Raw genomic sequence first — 23,697 nt, 5'->3', positions numbered from 1 at the left:
CCTTCGAAATTTGAAATGTATCTTGCTGGACACACTATTATTAACAAGCATTTGTAAAGTGAATTGTTCACCTGACCGGTATTTTGGCGCTAGCAGCTGCCTGAAACGCTTAAAACCTTCCTCAAGCTGCAAAAGAGGGTATGTTGGCTTAGAAACCTCTAAATGGGAAAGATGCATGTTTTTAGGTTCTTCCTAAAGATTATCTAATTATCATTGGCAGTGAGGGACTTTGACAGATTATTCCATATCTGAGCTGTCTTGACCTGAAAGGATCTACCGTCAGACCCGGTTTCCCTGAAACTTGGCACACAGACTCGGTTAGCTAATAAAGACCTAAAAAGCCTCTGAGGTCTATAATGATAACATTTCCTTTGTAGCAGAGTAGGCCCTGTTCCACTGATGGCTATATGAACCCCACATATTGCTTTAATAATCCTTCTTTCTCTGACTGATCGTCAGTCAAGCTTTCTCAAACTACTCGAAGCAGAGCCAGGCCTAGATTTGTTACGTGCCAGTTTAGCAGCCACCACTTGTACCAGGTCTAACATTTTAAGAAGATAATCTGTGAATCCAAGTAGAAGTGAGTTGCAGTAGTAGATTCTGCTTAGAACTGTACATTACACTACTCGTTTTCTAGCTGGCTGTGGTAATAGTCGAACAATTTTTCTTAGGTTTCTCATCAGTCCATGTTAGGTAGCCGCTGTTTTATAAATGTGGGTTTCCATGGATACTTTCTCATCCATATATACCTCTAAATTACTGACTGACTGAGTTGTTTTAGGATTCTCAGCACTGGTCAAGGGCCAAAAGTTGCTCAGGAGAGAATATGGCACTTTGGTCGGAGAACAACACAGAAACTCTGTATTACTACCATTAATTTACAGTGTGTTCCTCCTAAGCCAGTTTGCCATCTCTATTAGGCAGGAATGTATTCTATCTGGGTTGTGCTGTTATTATCTAGGGACGCAATCAGCTGGGTGTCATCTGCATAATTTATAACTGAAATCCCATAGGATTTAATCAGTCATTAGTGGACGTAGATAAACATTAAAAAGGATAGGGCTCAAGGCTGAACCTTTGGTTTATCCATGTGTAGTTTCCTTAAACTCTGACCGGGATGGAAGAAGGGAGATTGCTTGATGTCTATCCGATAGTTAAGACTCAACCCACTTCAAAAAGGTGCCTTCAACCCCCATCTCTTTCAGTCTCCTAAGTAGTATTTGGTGGTTGACAGTATCTAATGCAGCTTATAAATCTAATATCTGAACTGCAACCTGACCTCTGTCAACGAGCAGCCTCAGTTAATCCATTGCCAGGATTAGCAATGTTGCTATAGAATGGGCTGGACTAAAGCCTGTTTCCTAAGGTTCTAGCAGAACATGATCTTCAAAATAGCTAGCTAGTGTTTTGTTGATATATTTCTCCATGATCTTTACCGAGGAGGGGAGTTGGAAATTTGGGCAGTAGTTACTAGGGGCATTAAGATCAGACAGTGTCTTCTTTAATAATGGTAACTATGGCATTTTTTTTTTTTTTTTACAAGCGGATGGTATCCTGCCAGTAGACAGGGATTGTGTACAAATCTTTTCCGGTTCCAGTGCATGTTTCACCAGTGAGCATGCATTAATTAACCCACACTTAAGCACTTCTGCTCTCATCTTCCCCTGCCTATCCCCCTCCTTGGTTTGGGTCAGGTTTACAAGTTACTTGCCTTCGGTAACAATATATCTGCAAGAAACAGTAGTTAGTATTAGATTCTTTACCTTAGAATATCCCCAGGCGCCAGTCTGGATCCGGAAACTTTTGCGTAGCAGTACCCCTGCGTGTCGCTAGGCGTTGTCTGCGGCTCCGCGTCAGTCGTCGTTGGCGCCGGGATGAGGTCGCAGGGGTACTTAGACGCCGCACTCGCACACTGACGTCAGTTCTTATACACAGCTTTTCCGCGCCAGTAACGCAGAGCCATGATAAAAACCAACAGTGGTGCCATGAATCTAGGGCCCTGAAAAGGGATGACCTTAACACTGTAGGAGAGTAGTGTCTGCAATCCTATGGTCACCCCAGATTTTTGCTTTTTGCTTCACTGGTTTACGAATTTCCCTGGCTGTGGGCCTGCTAATCAGACCCACAGCCTAGCAGTTCTCGCTCTAAATTGACATCCATGTAACTTTAGGTGCATTTACCAATTGGTACTGGGCCACCTTATCAGTCCCTGTACAGTGTACCTTAGGTACTCAGGGCATAGGTGTACCCAGGGCCTACCAGGGGCTGTAGCATGTATTATGCCACCCCTGGCTGGCCATCTAAACAGACAACTGGCTGGTAAGACAGCTGGGGCAAGGTGGTGTAATCACCCTTTGCTATAGATATAGTATACCTATATCTAACCCTAAAATGGACACATATATTCCTATCAGTCACTCCTATGGCAGGCCTTATCAATCCTGAAGGCAGAGTGCTTGGAATTATGTGAGATGGTGCTCTAGCATGAGCTGAGCCTGTCTGCCGCTTGCGGAACCAAGCCCTTATAGCTGTTCCATGATAATGCTATACCATATACTCTTAAGTGCATTATAATCCTCGGGGTTGAATGCTAACTTTGGTATAGCATTATCAAAACATGTCGAGTAAGGTGTCATACGAATTGGAATACTACCCCCTCGCCAATTCTGGAGACGGGGGTAGCATTCCACCCTTTTAGAGGGACACGACATGTATGTAACTGTGAACCCCGGTTAAAGTTAAACAAAGCCTCAGCATCACAACATGGATGCTGTCACCACAGACACAAGTCTGACCTCCTGCTGCTGGGAGTCCTTCCAGCGAGGGAGGCCTGGACAAAGGGTTTCCTTCCTTGGGAGGTGCTAGCACCACCCCAGACAGGATTTTGTGTATTGAGGTAGGGAGGGCTGAAAGGAATGAGACATGCCTGGGGCACACAAGGTGTCCCTGTGCATACCCCGGTTCAAACCAGTTGCTGGGGCACTCCAGCCCCAGCTCTGGCGCGAAACCGGACAAAGGATAGTGGGTGTAACCACCCCCCTTCCTGGTCCCACCCATGGGAGGGACCTAGTCAGCAGTACAGCCCCCTTTAACAGGATAAAGGTAGGAGCTGGTCCCATTCCAAATTAGATTTATCATGAACTTCTCTACAAGAAGAAACTATGGACTTCGACGTTCTGCTCCACAGAAGACTGAAGAATCTCCTTGTGGGCAAGGAGTGTCCACCCTGCAACTGCAGGCACCATCAAGCGTCCTAGCGGTTCTCTTTGTCGTCCTTCATGCCGGAACCAGACTTCAGAGCCCGACGAGACCCGGACTCCCAGACCTCTCCGACCTCTACCCACATCTGCAGCACAGCTGAGACCCGTGGGTGCGACGAGACACGTGGGACCGGCCATCTTGAAGAAACTGCACTTCGCTTCCAGCACGACTTCTGAGGCATCCTCAAGTAAGTGCTTTGGGGATTGAGAAGCCCCAGCCCCGAGCAGCTCCTGCACCGAAGACCAGCCCCCCAGCATCCACGAGATCTGCGTGGGGCCCTTTTGCTTGATTGCTGCTCGACGCGTTGTCTGGTCACTTGCCGGTTGGCTAGTAGCCTCCTAGACGACAATCCTTGAAATCTACACTGCTGGTCTGGTTGCTCCAGACTGGCCCTTGCTCCCTTCCAAAAGAGGAGCACCCCGGACCCTCCTGGTCCGCACCAGACGCCGTTTCCACTCACCGCGTGGGTTGCCTTTGCCAAGGCCTGTTGACTCCAAATCCGGATCCGACACCGCCGACAGCGAGAGCCTGCGTGGGACAGCTCGTGCCTCCATCCTGGTCGTCGAAGACATCTCCTGGTTCACGTGGCTGCAGAGACAAGCGTTTACTCTTCACCTGATCGCGACAACAGCATCTGGTTCCTTCCTGGTTCCACACCGGTCACTGGCTAGTGACTTTGAACACTGTCCCCTCTGCTTTCAGGTCCTCTTCTTCCTCGATCCATCCTTGGATCGCACCGGACATCTTCCTCCTGGTCGCCTGCAGCATCTTTTCTTCAAGGCTCCATTGACTTCAACGCAGAAACCCGACACACTTTCACACCTATGCACCCGCAGCCCGTGGGTGAGGTAACGAGAGCATTTCGGTGCTCATAGGTAGATTGACTCTCCTAGTGTCCAGGTATCCAGGAGTTTTAGTCGTAACTAGTAGGAACTGTCTTTTACTTACCTTTTCGTAATTTGTTCTGCCCATTGACTTTGTTCCGCATCTCGCGTGTGAGTTCACACTCTGCACACGCGTCCCGTGGGCCTTCTGCTACTTACCTCAGGTTAGGGTAGTGTAGTCCCAGCAATCCTACAGCCTCTGGGCATCTTCATTTCCTCTATCGATTTCCTTATACCATTTACTTAGTATACGGTTTGTCGTGCCCCTAGGGCACCATTGTAATTTTGTGCAACTTATCGTATTTTTCCTAAGAGATTGTCATGTGCTTAGCCCTCTGACCTCATAAAGAGTTCAGAGGTGTTTGTTATTAATAAATATACTGTTTATTTTCATAACAACCTGTGTGGTGTCCTTTCATCTGGTATTCAAGGGGTTATATGTGGTAAAACAGCGTGCTTCACATGCCAAAAGAGTTTAGCCTAAGACTGATGTGTCCATGCTACCATTAGGATAGCTGGTCTATAAGGTTGACTTACAACCAATCACCATAAGGGTTGTTTGGACTGATACAAGGTGATCAGTAGAACTAGTGAGCATCATATATCAGGCCAACTTCTCACAAACACTAGATATCGGTTCGCAGAACGGGAAGGATGGGTGGGGCGGTAAGGAATTTAATACTAACTACTGTTTCTCACAGATATATCGTTACCGAAGGTAAGTAAGTTGTGACTCTGAAAGAAACAGGTTAGTATTAGATTCCTTACCTTAGAATAGATACCCCAGGAATACCAACCCCGGTGGTGGGTCTGCGAACCAATAATCACACCAGAAAGTCATGGAGAACGGAACGGCCGAAAAAGCCATCTCTCCGGACTTGGCTTTCCAGGCAGTAGTGTCTTGCGAACGTGTGAAGCGAGGCCCACGTAGCTGCCTGACAGATGTCCTCCAAGGGGACTCTCCGACCCAGGGCAGTAGTAGCCGCCGTGGCCCGAGTGGAATGGGCATGCAGCCCCACAGGTGGCTCCTTTTTAACCAGTGAATAACAAGCCTTGATGCACAAGACGACCGATCTAGAAATGGTCCGATGGTGCACCGCCCGACCCTTTTTAGCGCCCACGTAACCAACAAAGAGTTGGTCATCCACCCGGAACTGGCGTGTGCGATCCAGATAGTATGAGAGCGCACGTTTTGGGTCCAGACGGTGGAGTCTCTCTTCCACTTTCGAGGGATGCAGAGGCGGAGGCGGAAAGAAGGTGGCCAAAGTGATGGACTGCCCGATGTGGAAAGCTGTGACTACCTTGGGCAGGAAAGAGGGTCGCGTCCGCAACACAGCTTTGTCCGGATGTACAGAAAGGAAAGGAGGTTGTGAAGAAAGAGCCTGGAGCGCACACACTCTCCTGGCAGAGGTGATGGCAACCATGAATGCAGTCTTAAGAGTAAGAAGACGGAGAGGACAATTGTGAAGTGGCTCAAAGGGAGCACACATCAGATAAGTAAGTACAAGGTTCAAGTCCCACTGAGGCATCACAAAAGGAACAGGAGGAAACATGTGTGTGATGCCCTTCAAAAACCTATTTACAATTGGGGACTTGAACAAAGATGGCTGATGTGGTGCCTTAAGAAGGTGGAAAGGGCAGAAAGGTAGCCCTTGATAGTGCCCAGAGCAGAACCCTGCAGGGCAAGAGAAAGATGGAAGAGGAGAACCTCAGAAAGGGGGGCAGAGAGTGGATTCACAGCCTTTGCTGTGCACCATGCCACAAATCTGTTCCACCTGCAGGTGTATACCGACTTTGTGGAGGGACGCCTGGCTGCCAGAATGAAATTACAGACTTCAGGAGGCAAGTCAAATGGCCTCAACTGTCGCCGCTCAATCTCCAAGCTTGTAAGTGGAGACTGGACAGGTTCGGGTGGAGGACCCTCCCCTGCTGCTGCGACAGAAGGTCCTCCCGAAGACGCAGACGAATCGGGGGATTGACAGTAACTCTGGATACCAATATCTTCGTGCCCAGTCCGGAGCCACAAGGATAACCTGGGCCCGGTCGCGCCTGATCTTCTACAGCACTCTGGGCAGAAGTGGTATAGGCAGAAAGGCGTACAAAAGACCGCAACTCCACTTGCGACGAAAAGCGTCTCCGAGCGAGTGCCGCCTTGGAAATTCCAACGCGCAGAACTGATGACATTGCGAGTTCTCTTCTGTGGCGAATAGATCTAACCAAAGAGGCCTTGCGTCACGTCCGAGTTCAGACGCCATTCGTGATGCATCATGCACCGACGGCTCAGTTCGTCCGCCCTGGCGTTCAGGGAACCTGCCAGGTGTTGAACCACCAGGGTCACGCCCTGACGTTCAAGCCACGCCCTGTTTGTTGCAGTACCACATGGCGGTGGTGTTGTCCGTGAACACCTGCACTACACTCCCCCGGACAGAGGGGAGGAATGCCTTCAGTGCAAGACGGATCGCCCGCAGCTCCAGAAGGTTGATGTGGAGCTTGGACTCCGCCGAAGACCAGAGGCCTGTGATCTCCGCCTCTCCCATGTGGCCCCCCCCAGCCCTGGAGGGACGCGCCCGTCACAACTACGTGCTGCGGTTGGGGTAGGGAGAGGGATCTGCCGCTGACCCAATCGCGGTCCCTGAGCCACCACTGCAACTGTCTTGCAGTGCCCTCCGAGATCAAGACATGGTCAGACAAGTTGCCCTGATGCTGGGCCCACTGAAACTTCAGGTCCCACTGCAGAGCCCGCATCCGCCACCGGGCGTGATGCACCAGAAGGATGCAGGAGGCCATCAGCCCCAGAAGCCGCAGCATCAACTTGACCGAGACTCGGGATAAAGGCTGAAAGATCGGAATCAGAGCCTGAATATCCCGAACCCGCTGTTCGGGGGAATGAACCTGAAACTGCGCCGAGTCCAGAACCGCTCCGATGAAGAGGAGCTTCTGAGAGGGGCACAGGTGTGACTCCGGCACATTGATGGAGAACCCCAGCAGGTCGGCCGTAGTCTGGAGTTGGCTGACGACTGTCTTGGGCGAGCCCGCCTTCAACAACCAGTCTTCGAGATAGGGGAAGACTGACACCCCTAATTGGTGCAGATGAGCTGCGACCACCGCCATCACTTTCGTGAACACCCGAGGGGTGCTGGTAAGGCCGAAGGGGAGCACGGTAAACTGAAAGTGCTCGTGGCCTACCGTGAACCGCAGGTAGCGCCGGTGGGCCGGCAGGACAGGTATGTGAAACTAAGCGTCCTGAAAGTCCAACGCTACCATCCAGTCTCCTGGGTCCAGGGCAGCCAAGACCTGAGCCAGTGTCAGCATCTTGAACTTCTCCTTCCGGAGGAAGTCCTTGATGTTCCGCAGGTCCAAGATAGGGCGTAGGCCCCCTTTGCCCTTCATGGGAACCAGAAAGTAGTGGGAGTAACAACCACACCCTACTTCAGGCCCAGGAACGCGCTCGATGCCCCCCTTGGCCAAGAGGGCCGCAACTTCCTTGTGCAGAAGTTTCAAGTGATCCCCCGACACGCGGTGGTACTGCGGTGGCATGGCTGGAGGGGTCGCCTCGAAGGGGAGGGAGTAGCCCCTTTGGACGATTTGCAGCACCCACATGTCCGACATGACAGTGTGCCAGTGTAAGTGGTGATGGCGAACCCTGCCCCCCACTGGCGTCACATGGGCCTGAAAGCACGGACTAGGAGGGTTTTGAGGCGGATGCTGCATGGGGAGGTGTGGACTGGCCTCGCCGTTGTCCCTGAGCGCCGCCACGATGGTTTCCACGGACGCCACCGCGCTGTGTATTAATCTGCGGTGCGTGGCTGGCATCACGTGTGGGGGCGCCCCTTCCGTGGCCACGAAAGGAGCGAAAGGCACCCATTTGCTGGCGTGGGGCCGAGAGGCCCAAGGACTTGGCCGTAGCCCTGGAGTCCTTAAAACGCTCAAGCGCATAGTCTGCCTTGTCGCCAAAGAGGCGACGGCCATCAAACGGCATGTCCAGAAGGGTGGCCTGGACATCAGCCGAAAAGTTGGCGGTCCTCATCTAGGCGTGGCGTACGCCACCGTAGTTGCCATCGCTCTGCCCAGTGAGTCCGTGGTATCAAGCCCACACCGGATGGAATAGTGTGCCGCATCTCGACCCTCCGCAAGGGCTTGGGCGAGTTTAGTCCGGGCCTCCTCCGGGCATTGTGGCAGCACGTCCGCGACCGTGTCCCACAGAGTGTGGGTGTAGCGGCCCAAGAGGCATGCGGTATTAACTGACCGCAGTCCCAAACTCAGGGACGAGAACACCTTCTTCCCGAATTGTTCGTACCTCTTGGATTCCCGATCAGGCGGAGCCGTCGGGAATGCGGTCTGGGAAGTAGAGGCCTGGATAACCAGGCTCTCGGGGGTGGGGTGGGTGGACAAGAAGCAAGGGTCGCCCGGAGCCGGGCGGTAGCGTCTGGCCACGTTCCTATCTACAGGCTGACCTGTAGCGGGTTTGGACCAAGTGCCCAAAAGAACGTCACACAAGGCCTCATTAAACGGCAGCAGAGGCTCAGTGGAGCTTGCATGCGGTTTAAGGACCTCAGTGAGGGGGTTAGTCCTCACGGCCGCGACGGGGAGCTCTAGGCCCAATGCCTTGGCCGCCCGCGTCAACACTACACTGTAGGCAGCCCCCTCCTCCGTAGCCACGGTTGGAGGGGAGACAAAACCAGTGTCTGGCGAAGTGTCCAGGACACTGGCATCCCCAAGCTCATATGTCCAGTCCTGTTGAGACTGGCACTCCTGTGCCAGAGGGTCCCAGACCCCTCCCAACCACCCTTGTCACCCATCACCTGAAATTCAGGTTCAACGGATGGGGCCTGTTCGAGGAAATAAAAGTCTCCATACAACGTCAAGAGCGGCGCCCAGCGGCGCCGCTCCGGCGCCGGAACCGTATCAAGGGTAGGAGTGGGGACGGCACCGCCCGTAGGCGGCGCCAGGGGCAACACCATAGGGGCCGGCGCCGGTGAGGTCGACCGGCGATGACCCGGATCCAGTGGGGGCCTGTGGCGCCGGGGCTGAAGCACCCGACGGCGACGGAGCCGAAGCACCCGGCCCGCTAGGCCCCCCAGCCGGGACCGCTGGGCCCGAAGGCGCCACGGAGCCCGGCGGAGGAGGGAGGGACCTCATGGCCATGAGGTACCGCTCGACCTCCTCTGGTGTCGCACCGTGCCCAGGGACCGGAAGATATGGGGCAGGTGGCGACGCCCGCAACTCCGTCGGAGCCGCGTGGGTGGTGTCACCTGAGCCCCCGGCAGCATTGTGCGAGCGTCGGAAGAACGATGACGCCTTTCCGACCTCTCATGCCTCCTACCTGAGGACCTGGATCCTGAAGACCGATGCAGACTCCCGGAGCTACGAGGGCTCTGACCTCGCGACCGGTCCCTCGACCTCCTGTGGGACCGGGACCTTGAACGGCGCGGGGCCGACTGCTGGAGCTCAAGCCGCTTGCAGGACCGCTCCCGCTTAGCCTTAGACGTCAGGGCCCGGCAGTCGGAGCAGGTTCGGTCGTCGTGGTCGAGGCCTAGACACTGAAGACACCGGCGATGGGTGTCGGTGACCGATATCATGCGGCCACACTTGGAACAGGGTTTGAACCCAGGCATCCCTACCAGCACCGTCGGAGTTGTAGCGACTCGAGAAAAACAGATCAAAAGATCAAAAAAGTTTAGTCAAAAAGTGACTAAGGGGTAAAGCTTCTCCGGATCTGCGCTAGCTGGCGCGGAAAAAAGAAGAACTGACATCAGCGCGCGATGGCGGCGTCGAAGTACTCCGGCGACGTCATTCCAGCGCTAACGACGCCGACGATGGACGCGGAGCCGCGGACGACGCCTACCGACACGCAGGGGTATTGCTACGCAAAAGTTTCCGGATCCAGTCTGACGCCTGGGGATATTCTAAGGTAAGGAATCTATCACTAACGTGTCTCTTTCAGATACATACTTTATATATTTAAATTGTTGTTAAACCTCTGGATTCCATGCACAGTGTAAGGTATGGCTGCAGTGGCAACCAGTTAAGCTGTTGGTTGTGAGCTTGTGTTGGGCAAATTGTCCCAACTTACTTCAAAAGAATAAAAGAGATGAATGTCTGAAGAAAAACTGAGTCAGCATAAAATGAAAGTGGTTTAACACCACAAGGTTCAGATGGGGATGAGGGGAAGAACATATCTGGTATGTACAGAAATGTAAACTGAAGTAGGCAGACGGGCTGGGCAGACGACAAAGAGGTTTGATGGCCAAGCTTCACAGTTTTAGTTAAGCCATTTAAATTTTTTATCCAGGCAAGTAAAAAAGTAGACTAAATTCCCAAACTTTGAGACTGGGAAGAATATTAGTTTAATGTGAAAACAAAACCATCCACAGAAGTTCAGCACACCCAGGTAATTTTCTGATTCTATATGAGAGTAGCAGAAGGCACATGCATGAATAAATGCGCACGTTCCATCTTACCTGTTTGGAGTGGTTGTCTACCATGCTAGAGGAATCATCTATAGCCAAACAAATCTGATACTGGCGTTTGCTGGGCTTGGTCCTCCGCAGCCATATCTTGTCTTTTCGAAATTGGCTGGCAATGTATGGAATTACCTTGCGCATATTCAGTCGCTTCCCTGTCCTGTAATCACCTCTGTAAAAGAAAAAAAAATTGAAAATAAACAATGGCTACAAAGCTCAAAGACGTACACATCCTAATAGACTGACTAATTACTCAATACTAAGGGCAGTACTAAGTTTCAGTGAAATTGGATGCAGGAAACCAACAGAACCATGAATATTTCATCAAAGAGCAGGAATACTTTTATTTTGTTTTTGAGTTTGATTTGAATTGTCGCTTTTATAAGTATAGGGAGGTAAAGTTATTTCTTTTCTCCTACATTGTTTTGTGACATACAAGTACACCAGCACGCCGGAGTGGGATATTGTGACCTCGCTGACGTCACGTCCGCGGATGTCAGGGCAGAGTCACATGGTGCCGCTCCCCGGCATGCAGAGAGGCCATGGCAAATAAATTTACGGATCCAGTCTCACGCCTGGGGATAATTCTACATTAAGGAATCTGCGGCTAGTAGTCTCTTATCAGATTCATGATTTTCCCATCAGGTAGTTTACTGTATTTTCTTACTGTACTGTAAAGTGTTTCTGCATAGCAACACCATTTCACCCTAACGGAACCCAAAGTAGCATCACTGAACCATAACAGGAAGGGTAACACACTTTTCTCACCTTTGAATATGGAGACTTCTTAAGCAATGCTCCTGTGCACTGGAAATGAGTGATCCTCTGTGACGCCGTACCATCATTAAAGTGATGGATTGGAGCCACATATAAGCACCACCCCTGAGACCTCGCATCAGTTTCTTGTATCATTTTCCATCCATGCCCTCAGACAATCTACTAACTAGCAGCGTGCAGATGTTTAGAACAGGAATCCTGCCCAGGTGAAATGAGTCCACAAGCTTTCAGAGAGCTAGTTCGTAGACAGTGCTTGATGCAGAAGACTAGCCACTTTAACAGCGTCTTCTTTTGCACCGCCTTGCCTTTCTTTGCACCAGAAAAACCCATAAAGAGCTGATCATTAACATGATTGTCCATTCTGCGGTCCATGTAAAGCTCTGGTGCCTTCGAAGGATAGAGGTGATTGAGTCTCTCTTCCTCTTTTAGGGGGAAGGGGTGGAGTAAAAATACAGGCAGAGTGATTGACTAACCAAAGTCGAAGGGATACAAAAATGTATGGATGTAATATTAATCTCAGCCACTGGTAATGACTCAGAACACATCCCGGAATATGTTTATTTTGCTCAACATGCCCACTCAGATTAGACCCAGCCATATGCAAATCAGCCACGGAGCTGCTCGAATGAACAGGTTACTTACAATCAGTAACAATCTTTCTAATGGCTACTTTATCTAACCACAGAATTCTCATCTCATGAATATTACCAAGGTGTCAGACAGGATCCGGAAACTTTAAAACCAGTAGTCCTGCGCAACAGCAGGTGACATCGTGCAGCACCACTCCAACACCGTTCAGCTCTGGAAGTGCTGAATGGTACTGTATATAAGCGCCACCAATACACACTGAGTTGCTTTCTAGGCTGTTCATGATGTAATGGTGATGAGAAAGACTGTGTTTAGTGTCAAAAGCCTCAAAGAACAACTGTGCTGTGGCTCTTAAGGGGTGAACATCAAAACAGTGACGACTAAGTTCAAGTTCCCAATGAGGCATCACAAAGTGCTTCATTGGAAACCAATGTTTAGACCTTTTAAACATCTCATCACAACAGGTGATTTAAATCGAATAAAGAAAGCAGATTCGGCAACCGCAAAAATGCTGAAAGAGCTGATAAGTAATCTTCAACATTGCCTAAAGCAAGCCCATGCTGGGCAAGGAAGAGAACAAACAACAAAACCTCAAACAACTTTGCTTTGCAATTTGTCGGGTGCCACTCCACTGCCAAGACTGTGAGAAGTTGGCCTGGTATATGGTGTTCACTATTCTAGTGATCACCTTGCACCAGTCCAAACAACCCTTATGGTGATGGTTGTAAGTCAACCTTATAGACCAGCTATCCTAGTGGTAGCGTGGACAGAACAGTCTTAGGCTAAAAGACTCTTGAGGGTGTGTAAAGCCAGCTGTTTTACCATATGTAACCCCTTGAATATCAAATGAAAGGACACCACGGGATATATATAAAATATATATGTATTTATTTACTAACACACTCCCCTGAACTCTTTATGAGATCAGAGGCCAAAGCACATCACAAGATACTTAGTCAGAATACGTTAAGTTGCACAATTTACGGTTAGGCCCTAGGGGCGAAGCAAACCATATATTAAGAAAGTGGTATAAGTACCTCGTCACGAGAAAAGGAAAGGCCTAGGGCATCGCCGGGGCTACACTATCTGAACAATAGTTTAGGAGTAGGAGGCCCACAGGCGGCGCGTGCAGTGTCTTTACACACACGCGTGAGTCAATGCAAAGTCAATGGGAACTTGGAAGTTAGATTTAGAAGGATTTAGGACACTTCCGTTTTAGCTAGGAGGAAACAACTAAAGACTTAGATAGTCAATACCCTTGGGAGCACCGAAGTACTCGCGTTACCTCACCCACGGACGGCGGGTGCATAGGTGTGAAGATGTGTCAGGTTTCATCGTTGAATCCTATGGAGCCTTGAAGAAAGAAGCTGCAGGTGACCAGGAAGAAGATGTCTGGGTGGATCGAGGATGAAAAGGACCTGAAAGCAGAGGGGACAGAGTCTGGGTCACTAGCCAGTGACCGGGTGGAACCAGGAAGGAACCAGATGACGTTGAGGAGCAATCAGGTACTGTCTTGAAGCTTGTCTTGGCAGCCACGTGGACCAGGAGGCGTTGACGACGACCAGGTGCTGGAGACTAGCTGTCCCACGAAGGTTCTCACAGATGGAGGGGTCGACTTCCGGATTGGAGTCAACAAGCCTTGGCAAAGGCAACCCACGCAGGATACAACAAAGGCTTCTGGTGCAGACCAGCAAGGTCTGAGGTGCTTCACCTTTGCAGGGAAGCAAGGGCCAGTCTGGAGCAACCAGACCAGCGGTGTGATTCAAAAGGATTGTCGTCACAGAGGCTACTAGCCAATGGGCCAGCAACTGGACAACGCGTCAAGCAGAACACAAGCAGAAGGGCCCCACGCAGAACTTGTGGAGTGTGGAGGGCTGATCTTCGGTGCAGGTGGAGCTCGGGTTCGGGGTTTCTCAATCCCCAGAGCACAGCTTCGAGGATGCCTCAGGAGCTGCACAGTTAGCAAGTTGCAGGCTTTCCAAGATGTCCGGTCCCACGTGTCTCGTTGCCTTCACGGATCTCAGCTATGCTGCAGTCGTGAAGAGAGGTCTCAGAGAGGTCTGGGAGTCTGGGTCTTGTCAGGCTCTGTGGTCGGGTTCCGGAGGGAACGTCGACAAAGCAAGCCGTTGATTTGCTGGATGGTGCCTGGTTGCCCAGGGTGGTCACTCCTTGGCCACAAGGGAGATGCTTCAGCAGAATGTCGAAGGTCCAGAGTTTCGTGTCAAGTTTACAGTTCAGGATTAATCCAAAGTCTCAGGACTCAGCTCCTACCTTTATACAACTAAAAGGGGCTGGATTACTTTCTAGGTCCCTCCTATGGGTGGGACCAGGAAGGGGGGTGGTTACACCCCTTTCCTTTGTCCAGTTTCGCGCCAGAGCTGGCGCTGGAGTGCCCCAGCAACCGGTTTGAACCGGGGTATGCATGGAGCACCTAGGGTGCTCCAGGCAGTGTCTCATTCTATTCAGCCCTCCCTGTCCCAATACACAAAGTCCTGTCTGTGGTGGTGCTCGCACCTCCCCAGGCAGGAAACCTACTGTCCAAACCTCCGTGACTGGAAGGACTCCCAGCAGCAGGAGGTCAGACTTGTGTCGGTGGCAGCAGCGTCCATTTTGTGACGCTGGGGCTCTGGTTAACTTAAACCAGGATAGTCAGCAACAACATGTCTTCTCCCTCTAGAAGGGTGGAATGCTACCCCCGTCGCCAGGATTGCCGAGGGGGTAGTATTCCAAAGCGTATGACACCTTACACGACATGTTTGGATAAAGCCAAACCAAAGTTAGCATTAACCGCGAGGATTATAATGCACTTAAGAGTATATGGTATGGCGATATCATAGAACAGCTATAAGGACATGGTTCCGAAAGCTGCAGACAGGCTCAGCTCATGCTAGAGCACCATCTCACACATAACCAAGCACTTGCCTCCAAGATTGTTAAGGCCTGCCATAGGAGTGACTTATAGGTTACTGTGTGTCTATATATAAGGGTAGATATAGGAATACTATAACTAAGCAAGGGGTGATTACAACCGTGCCCCAGCTGAGTGATCAGCCAGTTGTGTCAGTTTGGATGACCAGCCAGGGGTGGCATAATACATGCTGCAGACCCTGGAAGGCCTTGGATGCACCTATGCCCTGGGTACTTATGGTACACTATACAGGGGCTCATAAGGTGACCCAATATCCAATTGGAGATGTACCTAGAGTACATGGAGTCCATTGTACAGTGAGAGCAGATAGCCTGGGGCCCTGATTAGCAGGATCCCAGGCCAACTAAGTCGAAAACCAGCTAAACACAAGGCAAAAAAAATCTGGGGTAACCATAGTCAGGTATCCACCTTCCTACAAAGACTACTTTGATGATGAGGTCGTTCAAAGGAGGTCAACTGCTGCCGCTCAATCTATGTGCATGGCGATGCTAATTGTACAGGCACAGGTGCATTACTCTGCCCTCTTGCTGGATAAAAGATCCTCCCAAAAGTAGCAGTTTGATTGGAGGAAAGATGCTTATGCCCAGTAGTTCCAGGTACCACATTCTCCTGGCCCAATCTGGTGCTGCAAGGATGACTTGGGCCTGATCTTTTTAGAACACAGGGCAGGAGATGTTGAGGTATGGACAGTAAGGTGTACAGGTCGGCTGAACCAGGTTCAGGTTCAATAGCAACAACTGCACCAAATGCCAACCTGTTGTTGGAAGTCCAACTAGAGACCCCTGGTGATCCTTGGGACATGAAGGCTTGCAAAGGGAGCTCGTAAAGTATCAAATAAGTGCAGCATAGCTTCTCTGAAGGCCTCTACTTGCTGCAACAATGTCGGACCTGGAAGTTCAGGGTGCAGCGGGACCAGCCTCAGAATTGCCTCTAATGGAGATCAGGAAGGAGACCAGGAGGCATGTTGGCTGCCTTGCGTTCTCTCTTGAGAGCACAATGGTGTTGGGAGGCAGTAAGGGACAGACTCCTTCTTTGTATATTTTTTCTTGGACTCACCCGAAGAATTCAAATGATGATGATCTGCCATGGGAACGAATTCGGGAAAGGTACCTTTATTTCGCCTTCAAATGTCACGTCATGGCGTCTTAATGTGTTTGACAATTTAAAGTTTGGCCTAATGGTCCCATATGGCCTTCATGTTCATTGGCACCCTTGTCACAGGCCATGGATTCGTGCTCTGACCCCAGGCAGCACAATCAGACATCATGAAGGTCCATCACATCCATGTTTGTGACAATTCCTGCACGTTTTAAACCTGGTCATTTTAGGGGATGACATTTTCCCTTGCACACTGGATATGTTGATAAACAAGTACTGGTCAAAAGACCAGTAGAAGCTCTGTATCCACATATGAAGGCACAACCCCCCCACCACGCCCGCCCCCCTCCCCCAACCAAACAACTGACATCAGAGTGCATGGGAGCCGCATATATGATGTACAACGTTGGTGCGGAGCTGCAAGACAACTCCTGCTTGCGCGCAGTTGTACTGCTTTTAAATTTTGTGGATCCAGTCGGACACCTGGGGAGCATTTCCAGAGCGAGGACTCTGTGGCTAGAAATATGCTTCAGAAAGGAATAGTGCAGCCCGAACTGCCAAATCATGTCCTCTCTGAACAGCAAAACAAGCAAATCAAGGCAGGTTTCGCACTAGTTGGGCCTGTAGGAAGCTAGCTATTTATGTGGTGTACCAAATGTAGGGGTACCCCATGCAAATAGTCCAGACAACCCTTCTTTTTTTTGAAGGGGCTTACTTTAATAATCCCAAGTGCTCTTATAGTGGTTGTGAGGGAGAGCAGCTCAGGTTCATCAGAGGGGAGTGCTGATCATTTGTTGTACTCAGTCAATAAATGACACCCACACTCAAAAAGAAATTCAAGACCAATTTAGAAAAACAACACAGATTTTTATATCCTTTTAGACACCAAGATCATCGGAATCAGTTAAGTACTTTCGAAGTTATAGATTTTCGCAGTATTAGAAAAATACAGTCAACTAACTGTTTTGAGTTATGAGCCTCTAACGCAGTAATGTTATCCGATAAGAAAAACATACACTGCATAGGTACACTTGCAACCGGTTTTGGAGGATACCTTCAGGTACTTAGGAGCTACGGTCCAAGAAACGACCAGCAGTTCGGGTTTACCTGCGCTCGAGTCTGGGTGCAGAGATGCTGGTTGTGTTGGTAGCCTCGAGCACTATGCGGTAAAGTCAAGGGCAAACGCAACTGTAAAAGAAAGGCTGCAGGGGGGCATTTGGGGACTCTGAGGCACAGAGACAGTCGGTTTCTGTGAAACCAGGCTTGGGGGTTCAGGTGCAGAGATGTTTTCACCAGTGGGTCGCTGTTGTTAGGCTCTCTCTTGGCTTTGGTGACCTGGAGAGGGAGAGAATACAGGACAGTGGCAACACTATCATCGTTGGCTTTGTTGATCATAGAGGTCCTCGTATGCAGATCGGCTCTGGCTTCGGTGGTGTCTGGATTGGACACACAACGAGCCTTGGTTGCAGCAAATGATCCTGCACCCAGGATTATTAGTGCTGGGCGACTTCTGGAGGGCCTGGCATCTCCAAACTTGACAGGGAGATGGATATGACCTCCTGGAGCAGCAAGGACTTCTTCCTGGCGAGATGTTCCTTCGGAGGACCTGATAGTTGGCAAGTGCGGTCGGTGCCTGCAGCTGCAGGGGAAAGGCTCCTCCTCCTCACGGGACATACTGCTTGGTTGTTGAAGTGATGGACAGTCCTCCATGGGCTTGGAAGGATGCACAGCTTTTGGATGTGCTTGGTCGGTGCAATTGTCGAGGCGCCAAGAGCAAGGCAGGGTTCAGCACCAAGTTCAGGTAAGTCCTCAGTTCTCGTCGGGACTGCTTTCTTCTGTCCTTCGGTTCCCAGGTAGTCAAATCAGAGTTCCTGATGTCAAAGGGTCATCTAAATACTGAATTTAGGGGTGTGTAAGGTAGTATCACATGGGCTACTTACCACTGGGGTGCCTACACCCCCTATAGGACTATGTTCTGTGGAGAGTGGGCATAAACCTGAGCCAGACTTCCTAGTGTCACCAAAAAAAAAGATGGTGAAACCCTTCTTCGAATATCCAATTCAGGTGGCCCATCTTAGGGGTGTGCCTAGCCTGATATGGCAACATGCCAACTGACTAGCTAATTTTCCCACCTGCTCTGGTGCCAAATGGGCCCCCAGGCAAGGGGTGGCATTCTCAAGGTCTGGAGGAAGCCGGGGTCACACATCAAAGGCGACAGAGGCCTTGAAGCCTCTGGCCTCAATATGCTAAATCACTAGCCATTCTACTGGAGGAGGTGTAAACACCTCCCGCCAGAGCAGGCATTGTTTTGGACCTCTGGGAGTGTTGCTCTCCCAAGCAAGGGGGCAGAAACTCATCAGTGGTGGCAGGCTGCAAGAGTTCCATCAGCCAGCACACTAGAAGACTGGTAGGTTGCAGGGGTTACCTCTAAGGTTCCCTCTGGGTGCATGGCATAATAAATCATAAACTGGCATCAGTGTGGATTTATTAAGATGAGGTGTTTAATACCAAACACCATTGTTTTTAGTGAAGCCATTATGTAGCTGGTTAACTTGTGATGCCAGTGCCCAGTACATATGCTTAAGATAGCTTCTTGATTGCTTGCAATGTCGTGGCAATGGAACCAGACATCACAGGGGCATCTGCTCATGCAGATATGTCCTCGCATATAATATAATGTACCCTGCCATACGCCCCCAAGGCCTGCTGTAGGGGTGACTTACATATAGGATATGCAGTGTGCATGGGCATGGCACGTAGGGAGTGTGCGCTGTCGTGTTTTCCAAATGGTCTGCACCATTTCATGCATCCTGAAAGGGCAGGCTGCAAGCAGTTTTTGTGTGGGCCTCTGTGGGTGGGATAATACATGCTGTAGCCCATATGGACACACTTTAATACCCAAGCCCTGGGTACCAGAGAAAACATTTATTGGTGACTTACAGGGGTGCTAAAGTCCTTTGCAACTGGGTTACAATTAGATATTTACCTGTGTTAAGGTAAAGAGCACCGAAACGGGGGCCTGCTTAGCTGGGCCTAAATTAACATTCGGTCAAAAAGCATCAGTACTAGGGCAAAAAGTGATGGGTGACCATAACAAAAAAAGCACTTTCCTACAGGGCTTATTAAGTCAAGTGCATCTTGGTTTTAGAGGAACAGTGAGGACAGGACCCACACTTGGGCATACCCCATACCCTTCCCACTTAGAGCATCGAACTGAGGAATACTAAAAAGTGATAGATGGACTTTTCTAAATAAGCTCAGCCTCTTGTAATTATTTGAGGCTGCATACCAGTCCATGGTTTATTTACCCCCCCCACATGCCACCTCAGGGTAGATCCAGCAATATGCAAATCATCCACCTAATGAGGTCCAATTAGTCCTTAACTGGCCTTGGTTTACTTGTGCTCTGGTTTAGAGAGGACCTGGCTTTCAGTTCAGGCCAGACTCTTCCTACTGGAGCAGGACCAAAGATAATTCCTGCACGGCTGTGTAAAATCTAAAGAAATTAGAAGAGGACCAGATTAATTCAAGCATTCCACCCATGACTTTTTTGTAGTTATCAGTATCTGAAGGTAGGCCAATCTGGATCCCTTTGTGCATGTCAGCTCTAGCGTATCTACATAATGGCGTCATCTGCATCTTGTGGAGCAAGAGGGAGTGTTTCCCCATGAGCTACAGGGAGACCACTCTTCAATCTAGCAGAAGCAAGAAGCCCTGGCTGCAGCCCCAATTAGCAAGTGGGGACCTCTCGCACCAGCAGTCAGCCAACTGAAGCTGTGCAGCCGATCTGTCAAAATACAGTCAACAATAGGCACAGGACTCACCTTAGCCAAGCTCCAAAAGTGGGGCCCACAAAGAAAAAGCAGTCAGTAACCAGGATCCCCATCGCCATCAGTAGGGCTCAAGGTTCTGTCAGAAAGCGAAACACAATTTGGAGGCTCCAGGTGTTGAACTAGCTACCATCTCCAATAGAAGCCCCTTCACATCTGGTCCAGCCTCATGCCACCAGCAGTGGACATGGCTGACCCAGTAAATGTCAGTCTGGCATGGATACTGCACAAAGCAGGAGGACCGTTTTCAACCCCTTGTGAGTGAGCCGAGTGTCAAATAGTCGATTGGCCATATGAGCGGTCGACCCATACATCCTATTCCATTGGCAGCAGGCCAAGTTCCCTCCCTTAGCACAGTGTCTTTTTGCTTAAGAACAAGTTACTTACCTTTAGTAATGCCCTTCTTGATGCATACTCTATCTAGCAGATTCCTCAACTTAGAATATCCAACAGATGGAACACGTTGTAGAAGTGCTCCCATGCACCACTAAGACACATTGTGCAGGTCCGCACAAGTTCTATACTACTCAGGTAGAGATTTCGTGAGGAGCTACCTATAAGCACCACTCCTGCGCTCGGACGTTAGGTTTTCTGTCTTTACATTCCTGCACCCTCAGATGCACAGCGTGAACTTTTGTTTGTAACAGTGTGCTGAATACTAACTTGAGACCATTTTGGGATGTTAAAGGGGCTACACCACAGAATGGGGAAGGCAGAAAGGGGTCTGTGGTTAGATAGAGTATCCACTAGAAAGAGCACTACCGAAGGTACGTAACTTGCTCTTCTGGGTCTGTAGGTTGGGCTCAGACCAACAAATCTGGCATAACTAAGCAGGCAAGGCATTCTTCCTGCTGGAAATGCCTATCAAGGCAGTAGTTCTCTTCCTGAAATCATGAACAGTTACCCATGTTGCAGTTTGGACACGAAGTGGTAAAAATCATAGGCTTGGTGTAATGGGCTCTCAGATCTCTCGGGGATGATGTGTAGCAGATCTTAATTCAAAGAACTAGCCATCTTGACAAGGTTGCCTTTGGCACAGCCTTACCCTTCTTTGCTAAGGAGATCCTGCCATAAAAAGTTGATCTACTCGATGGTCCTCGATACGATCTACGTAAAAGCTTAAAACCCTTTTGGGGTCGAACTGATATAGTCTCTCCTCCTCTTCTGAGGAGTGAGAAGGGAGCAAAGAACACTGGTAAAGTGATGGATTGCACTTAGTGGAAGGAAGTCATAACTTTTAATAAGGCCGTCTGAGTCATCAGCATCAATGAGCCTGGTAAAAGGAAAGTGGGATATGGTGATGGCACTGACAGGCCTGCAGTTGAGGTGATCACAACAACCGGAAAAACAGTCTTCAATGTTAGGAGATGCAGTGATCCAAAGACAGATACTCAGGAGCTCCGGGTATCACACTCTCCTGGCCCAATCCAGTCACCAGGATGAATTGGGCCCAGTTATTCTTGATCTTCTTCATACCCACAGGTAGGAAAGGAAGTGGTGAGAATGTGCCAAGGAGTCCCTTGTAATGCAGCTTCTAAAGACCGTTCTTCTGGATACTTAAAAGCGCAAAATTGCTCACACTGCTCATGTGGCGAAAAAATCTAGCCGGTGCCTCCCCACCATAGGTGTAAGAAGCCATGTGCTGCCACAGAATGTAGATACTGTCTTTAGATTCCAACTCACATCTGCTTAGTTAATCTATTCTGGCATTCAGTGAGCCTGCGAGGTAGATGGCGACCAAAATGATAACCTGGCACTCTAGCCACGTCCAGAAACGCAAAGCCACCTGGTAATAATAATAATAATAATAATGATAATAATATGAGCATTTGTAAAGCGCCTGGTTACACCAGCTGGTGTGTCCTCACGCTGTGATGAGAGGCTGACTACCGAAGAACCTGAACCGCAAAAGAACCCAGACAACTCAAAAGAGACCCTACAAGCGCCGAAAGAGATGAGTTTTCAGGTCTTCCATAAAGTTAACCTCGGAAATCTCTAGCCTAAGGCTCAGAGGAAGTTTGCTCCAGTTCTGAGGAACCAGGCTACGAAACGACCTGCCCCTCATCCTAGCCTTCTGAACCTTGGCAACAAGTAACAGGCCCGTCCCACGGGATCTAAGTAATCTGGTGAGAACATAGTGGATGATCAGGTTAGTCAGGGGGCTAATTGTGATTGGTCAGCTGCCAATGCAGAGCTTGAGCTATAGTCTTCAAGACCGGTGTCAGAATGGCACCTAGATGCTGGGACCACTGGGATTTCAGCTTCCACTGCATGGCTTACAAGTACTACCTGGCGTAGCTGGCAAGGAGAATGCATGATGGCTAAGAGGCCTACAAACCTCAGAGCTAACCTCATTTGGATACAGAAGTGACTCCGAAACATCAGGATCATAGCTCGAACGAACCAGACTCGTTGCAAAAGACGGAAAGCTTTGAACTGCACTGTGTCCAGAATCGCCCAAAAGGAAGCCTCTGTGATTGAATGAGGTAGGGCTTTGGCTTGTTTATGGCATACTGAAAAGATGATAGGAGTTCGATCATCATTCTGAGGTGTTCTATGACGGACTATGGCAAGCCTACCTTCAACAGCCAGTCAACTAGACATGGGATCACATGACATCGATACCTGCCAGGTGTTGAACCACCAGGGATATGCCCTGAACCACCAGGGATATGCCCTGATGGTCCAGCCATGTGCAAAGGCGAATAGCCTCTTGACATAGGGTCCACCACCCCACCCCACCCCACCCTGTTTGTTGCAGTACCACATGGCGGTGGTGTAGTCCGTGAACACCTGCACTACTCTCCCTGTGACCGAGGGAAGGAATGCCTTCAGTGGAAGAGGAATAGCCCGGAGCTCCAGAAGGTTGATGTGGAGCTCGGACTACGAAGGAGACCGGAGCTTCTGATCTCCATTCCCCCCCCCCCCCATGTGGCTGCCCCACTACAGAAGTGATGCATCCGTCACCACTTTGAACTCTGGTTGGGGAAGGGAGAGGGATCTGCCGTTGACCCAATCCTGGTTCGTTAGCCATCACTGCAATTGGTGTGCAGTGCCCTCCAAGATCAGGACGCAATCGGAAATATTCCCCATATGCTGTATCCAATGGAAATTCTGGTCCCACAGCAGAGCATGATCCACCAGCAGGATGCAAGAGGCCATGAGGCCAAGCAGCCTCAGGGTTATTCTGACAGAAACCTGGAATAGAGGCTGAAAGATCGGAATCATAGCCTGAATATCCCGGACTCCCTGTTCAGGAGGATAAGCCCAAAACTGCGCTGTGTCCAGAACCGCCCAGATGGGAAGAAGCTTCTCAGAGGGAATCAGGTGTGACTTCGGTTGGGGACACAACCGGCGTCGGAGGGGCAGAGGTGCCGCCAATGGATTCGGTGCCAGATGAGGTGTTGTAAGGGTGACCGGTGCTGATCCAGATCCAGGCCTGGATCCCTGTGGTGCCAGGGCCGAAGCCGCTGGCATGGAAGGCCTAGAACCCCCACCGAGTCTGCAGGGCCCGAAGGCGCGCCGGCGGAGTCGGGCTGCCCATAGATGGAGTGGAGGGCTTCGTAAAAACTACGAAGTTGGGCAGGGGTCACTCCGTCTCCTGGGAAGGTTTTATTTATTTTTTTATTTATTTTTGGAGTTTTCTATAGCGCTGGCCAGACCCGAGGGTATAGGAGCGCTTTACAGTCGAGCTGGAGAGAGCAGTTGCAAAATAATATATCAAGGAGAGGAGATACAAGTAAGATCAAGGATTAACATTATTAATTGGCGCCTGAGGGGCGAGTTTGAGGTAGGGAAGGGAGGGAAGCTCGGAGTCGACCCAAAAGGCTCCGCGTGCAGAGCCGGACAACTACCTTTTGCATCCT

General features: G+C 50.1%; 1 protein-coding gene across 1 annotated transcript in view; it reads right to left on the bottom strand.

The window, feature by feature from the left end:
* MDN1 (midasin AAA ATPase 1) overlaps nucleotides 1-23,697 on the bottom strand; it is a 2,221,312-nt gene that overhangs the window by 90,844 nt on the left and 2,106,771 nt on the right. Inside the window, exon 97 of the mRNA XM_078648266.1 lies at nucleotides 10,607-10,781. Coding sequence (XP_078504392.1) covers nucleotides 10,607-10,781 — 175 coding nt within the window. The remainder of the gene's footprint in view (nucleotides 1-10,606; nucleotides 10,782-23,697) is intronic.

Source organism: Lissotriton helveticus, chromosome 6 (assembly GCF_964261635.1).
Source record: "Lissotriton helveticus chromosome 6, aLisHel1.1, whole genome shotgun sequence".
Classification (NCBI taxonomy): Eukaryota; Metazoa; Chordata; class Amphibia; order Caudata; family Salamandridae; genus Lissotriton; species Lissotriton helveticus.
Note: the sequence above shows the minus strand (reverse complement) of the source record. Positions and strands in the feature narration are given on the sequence as shown.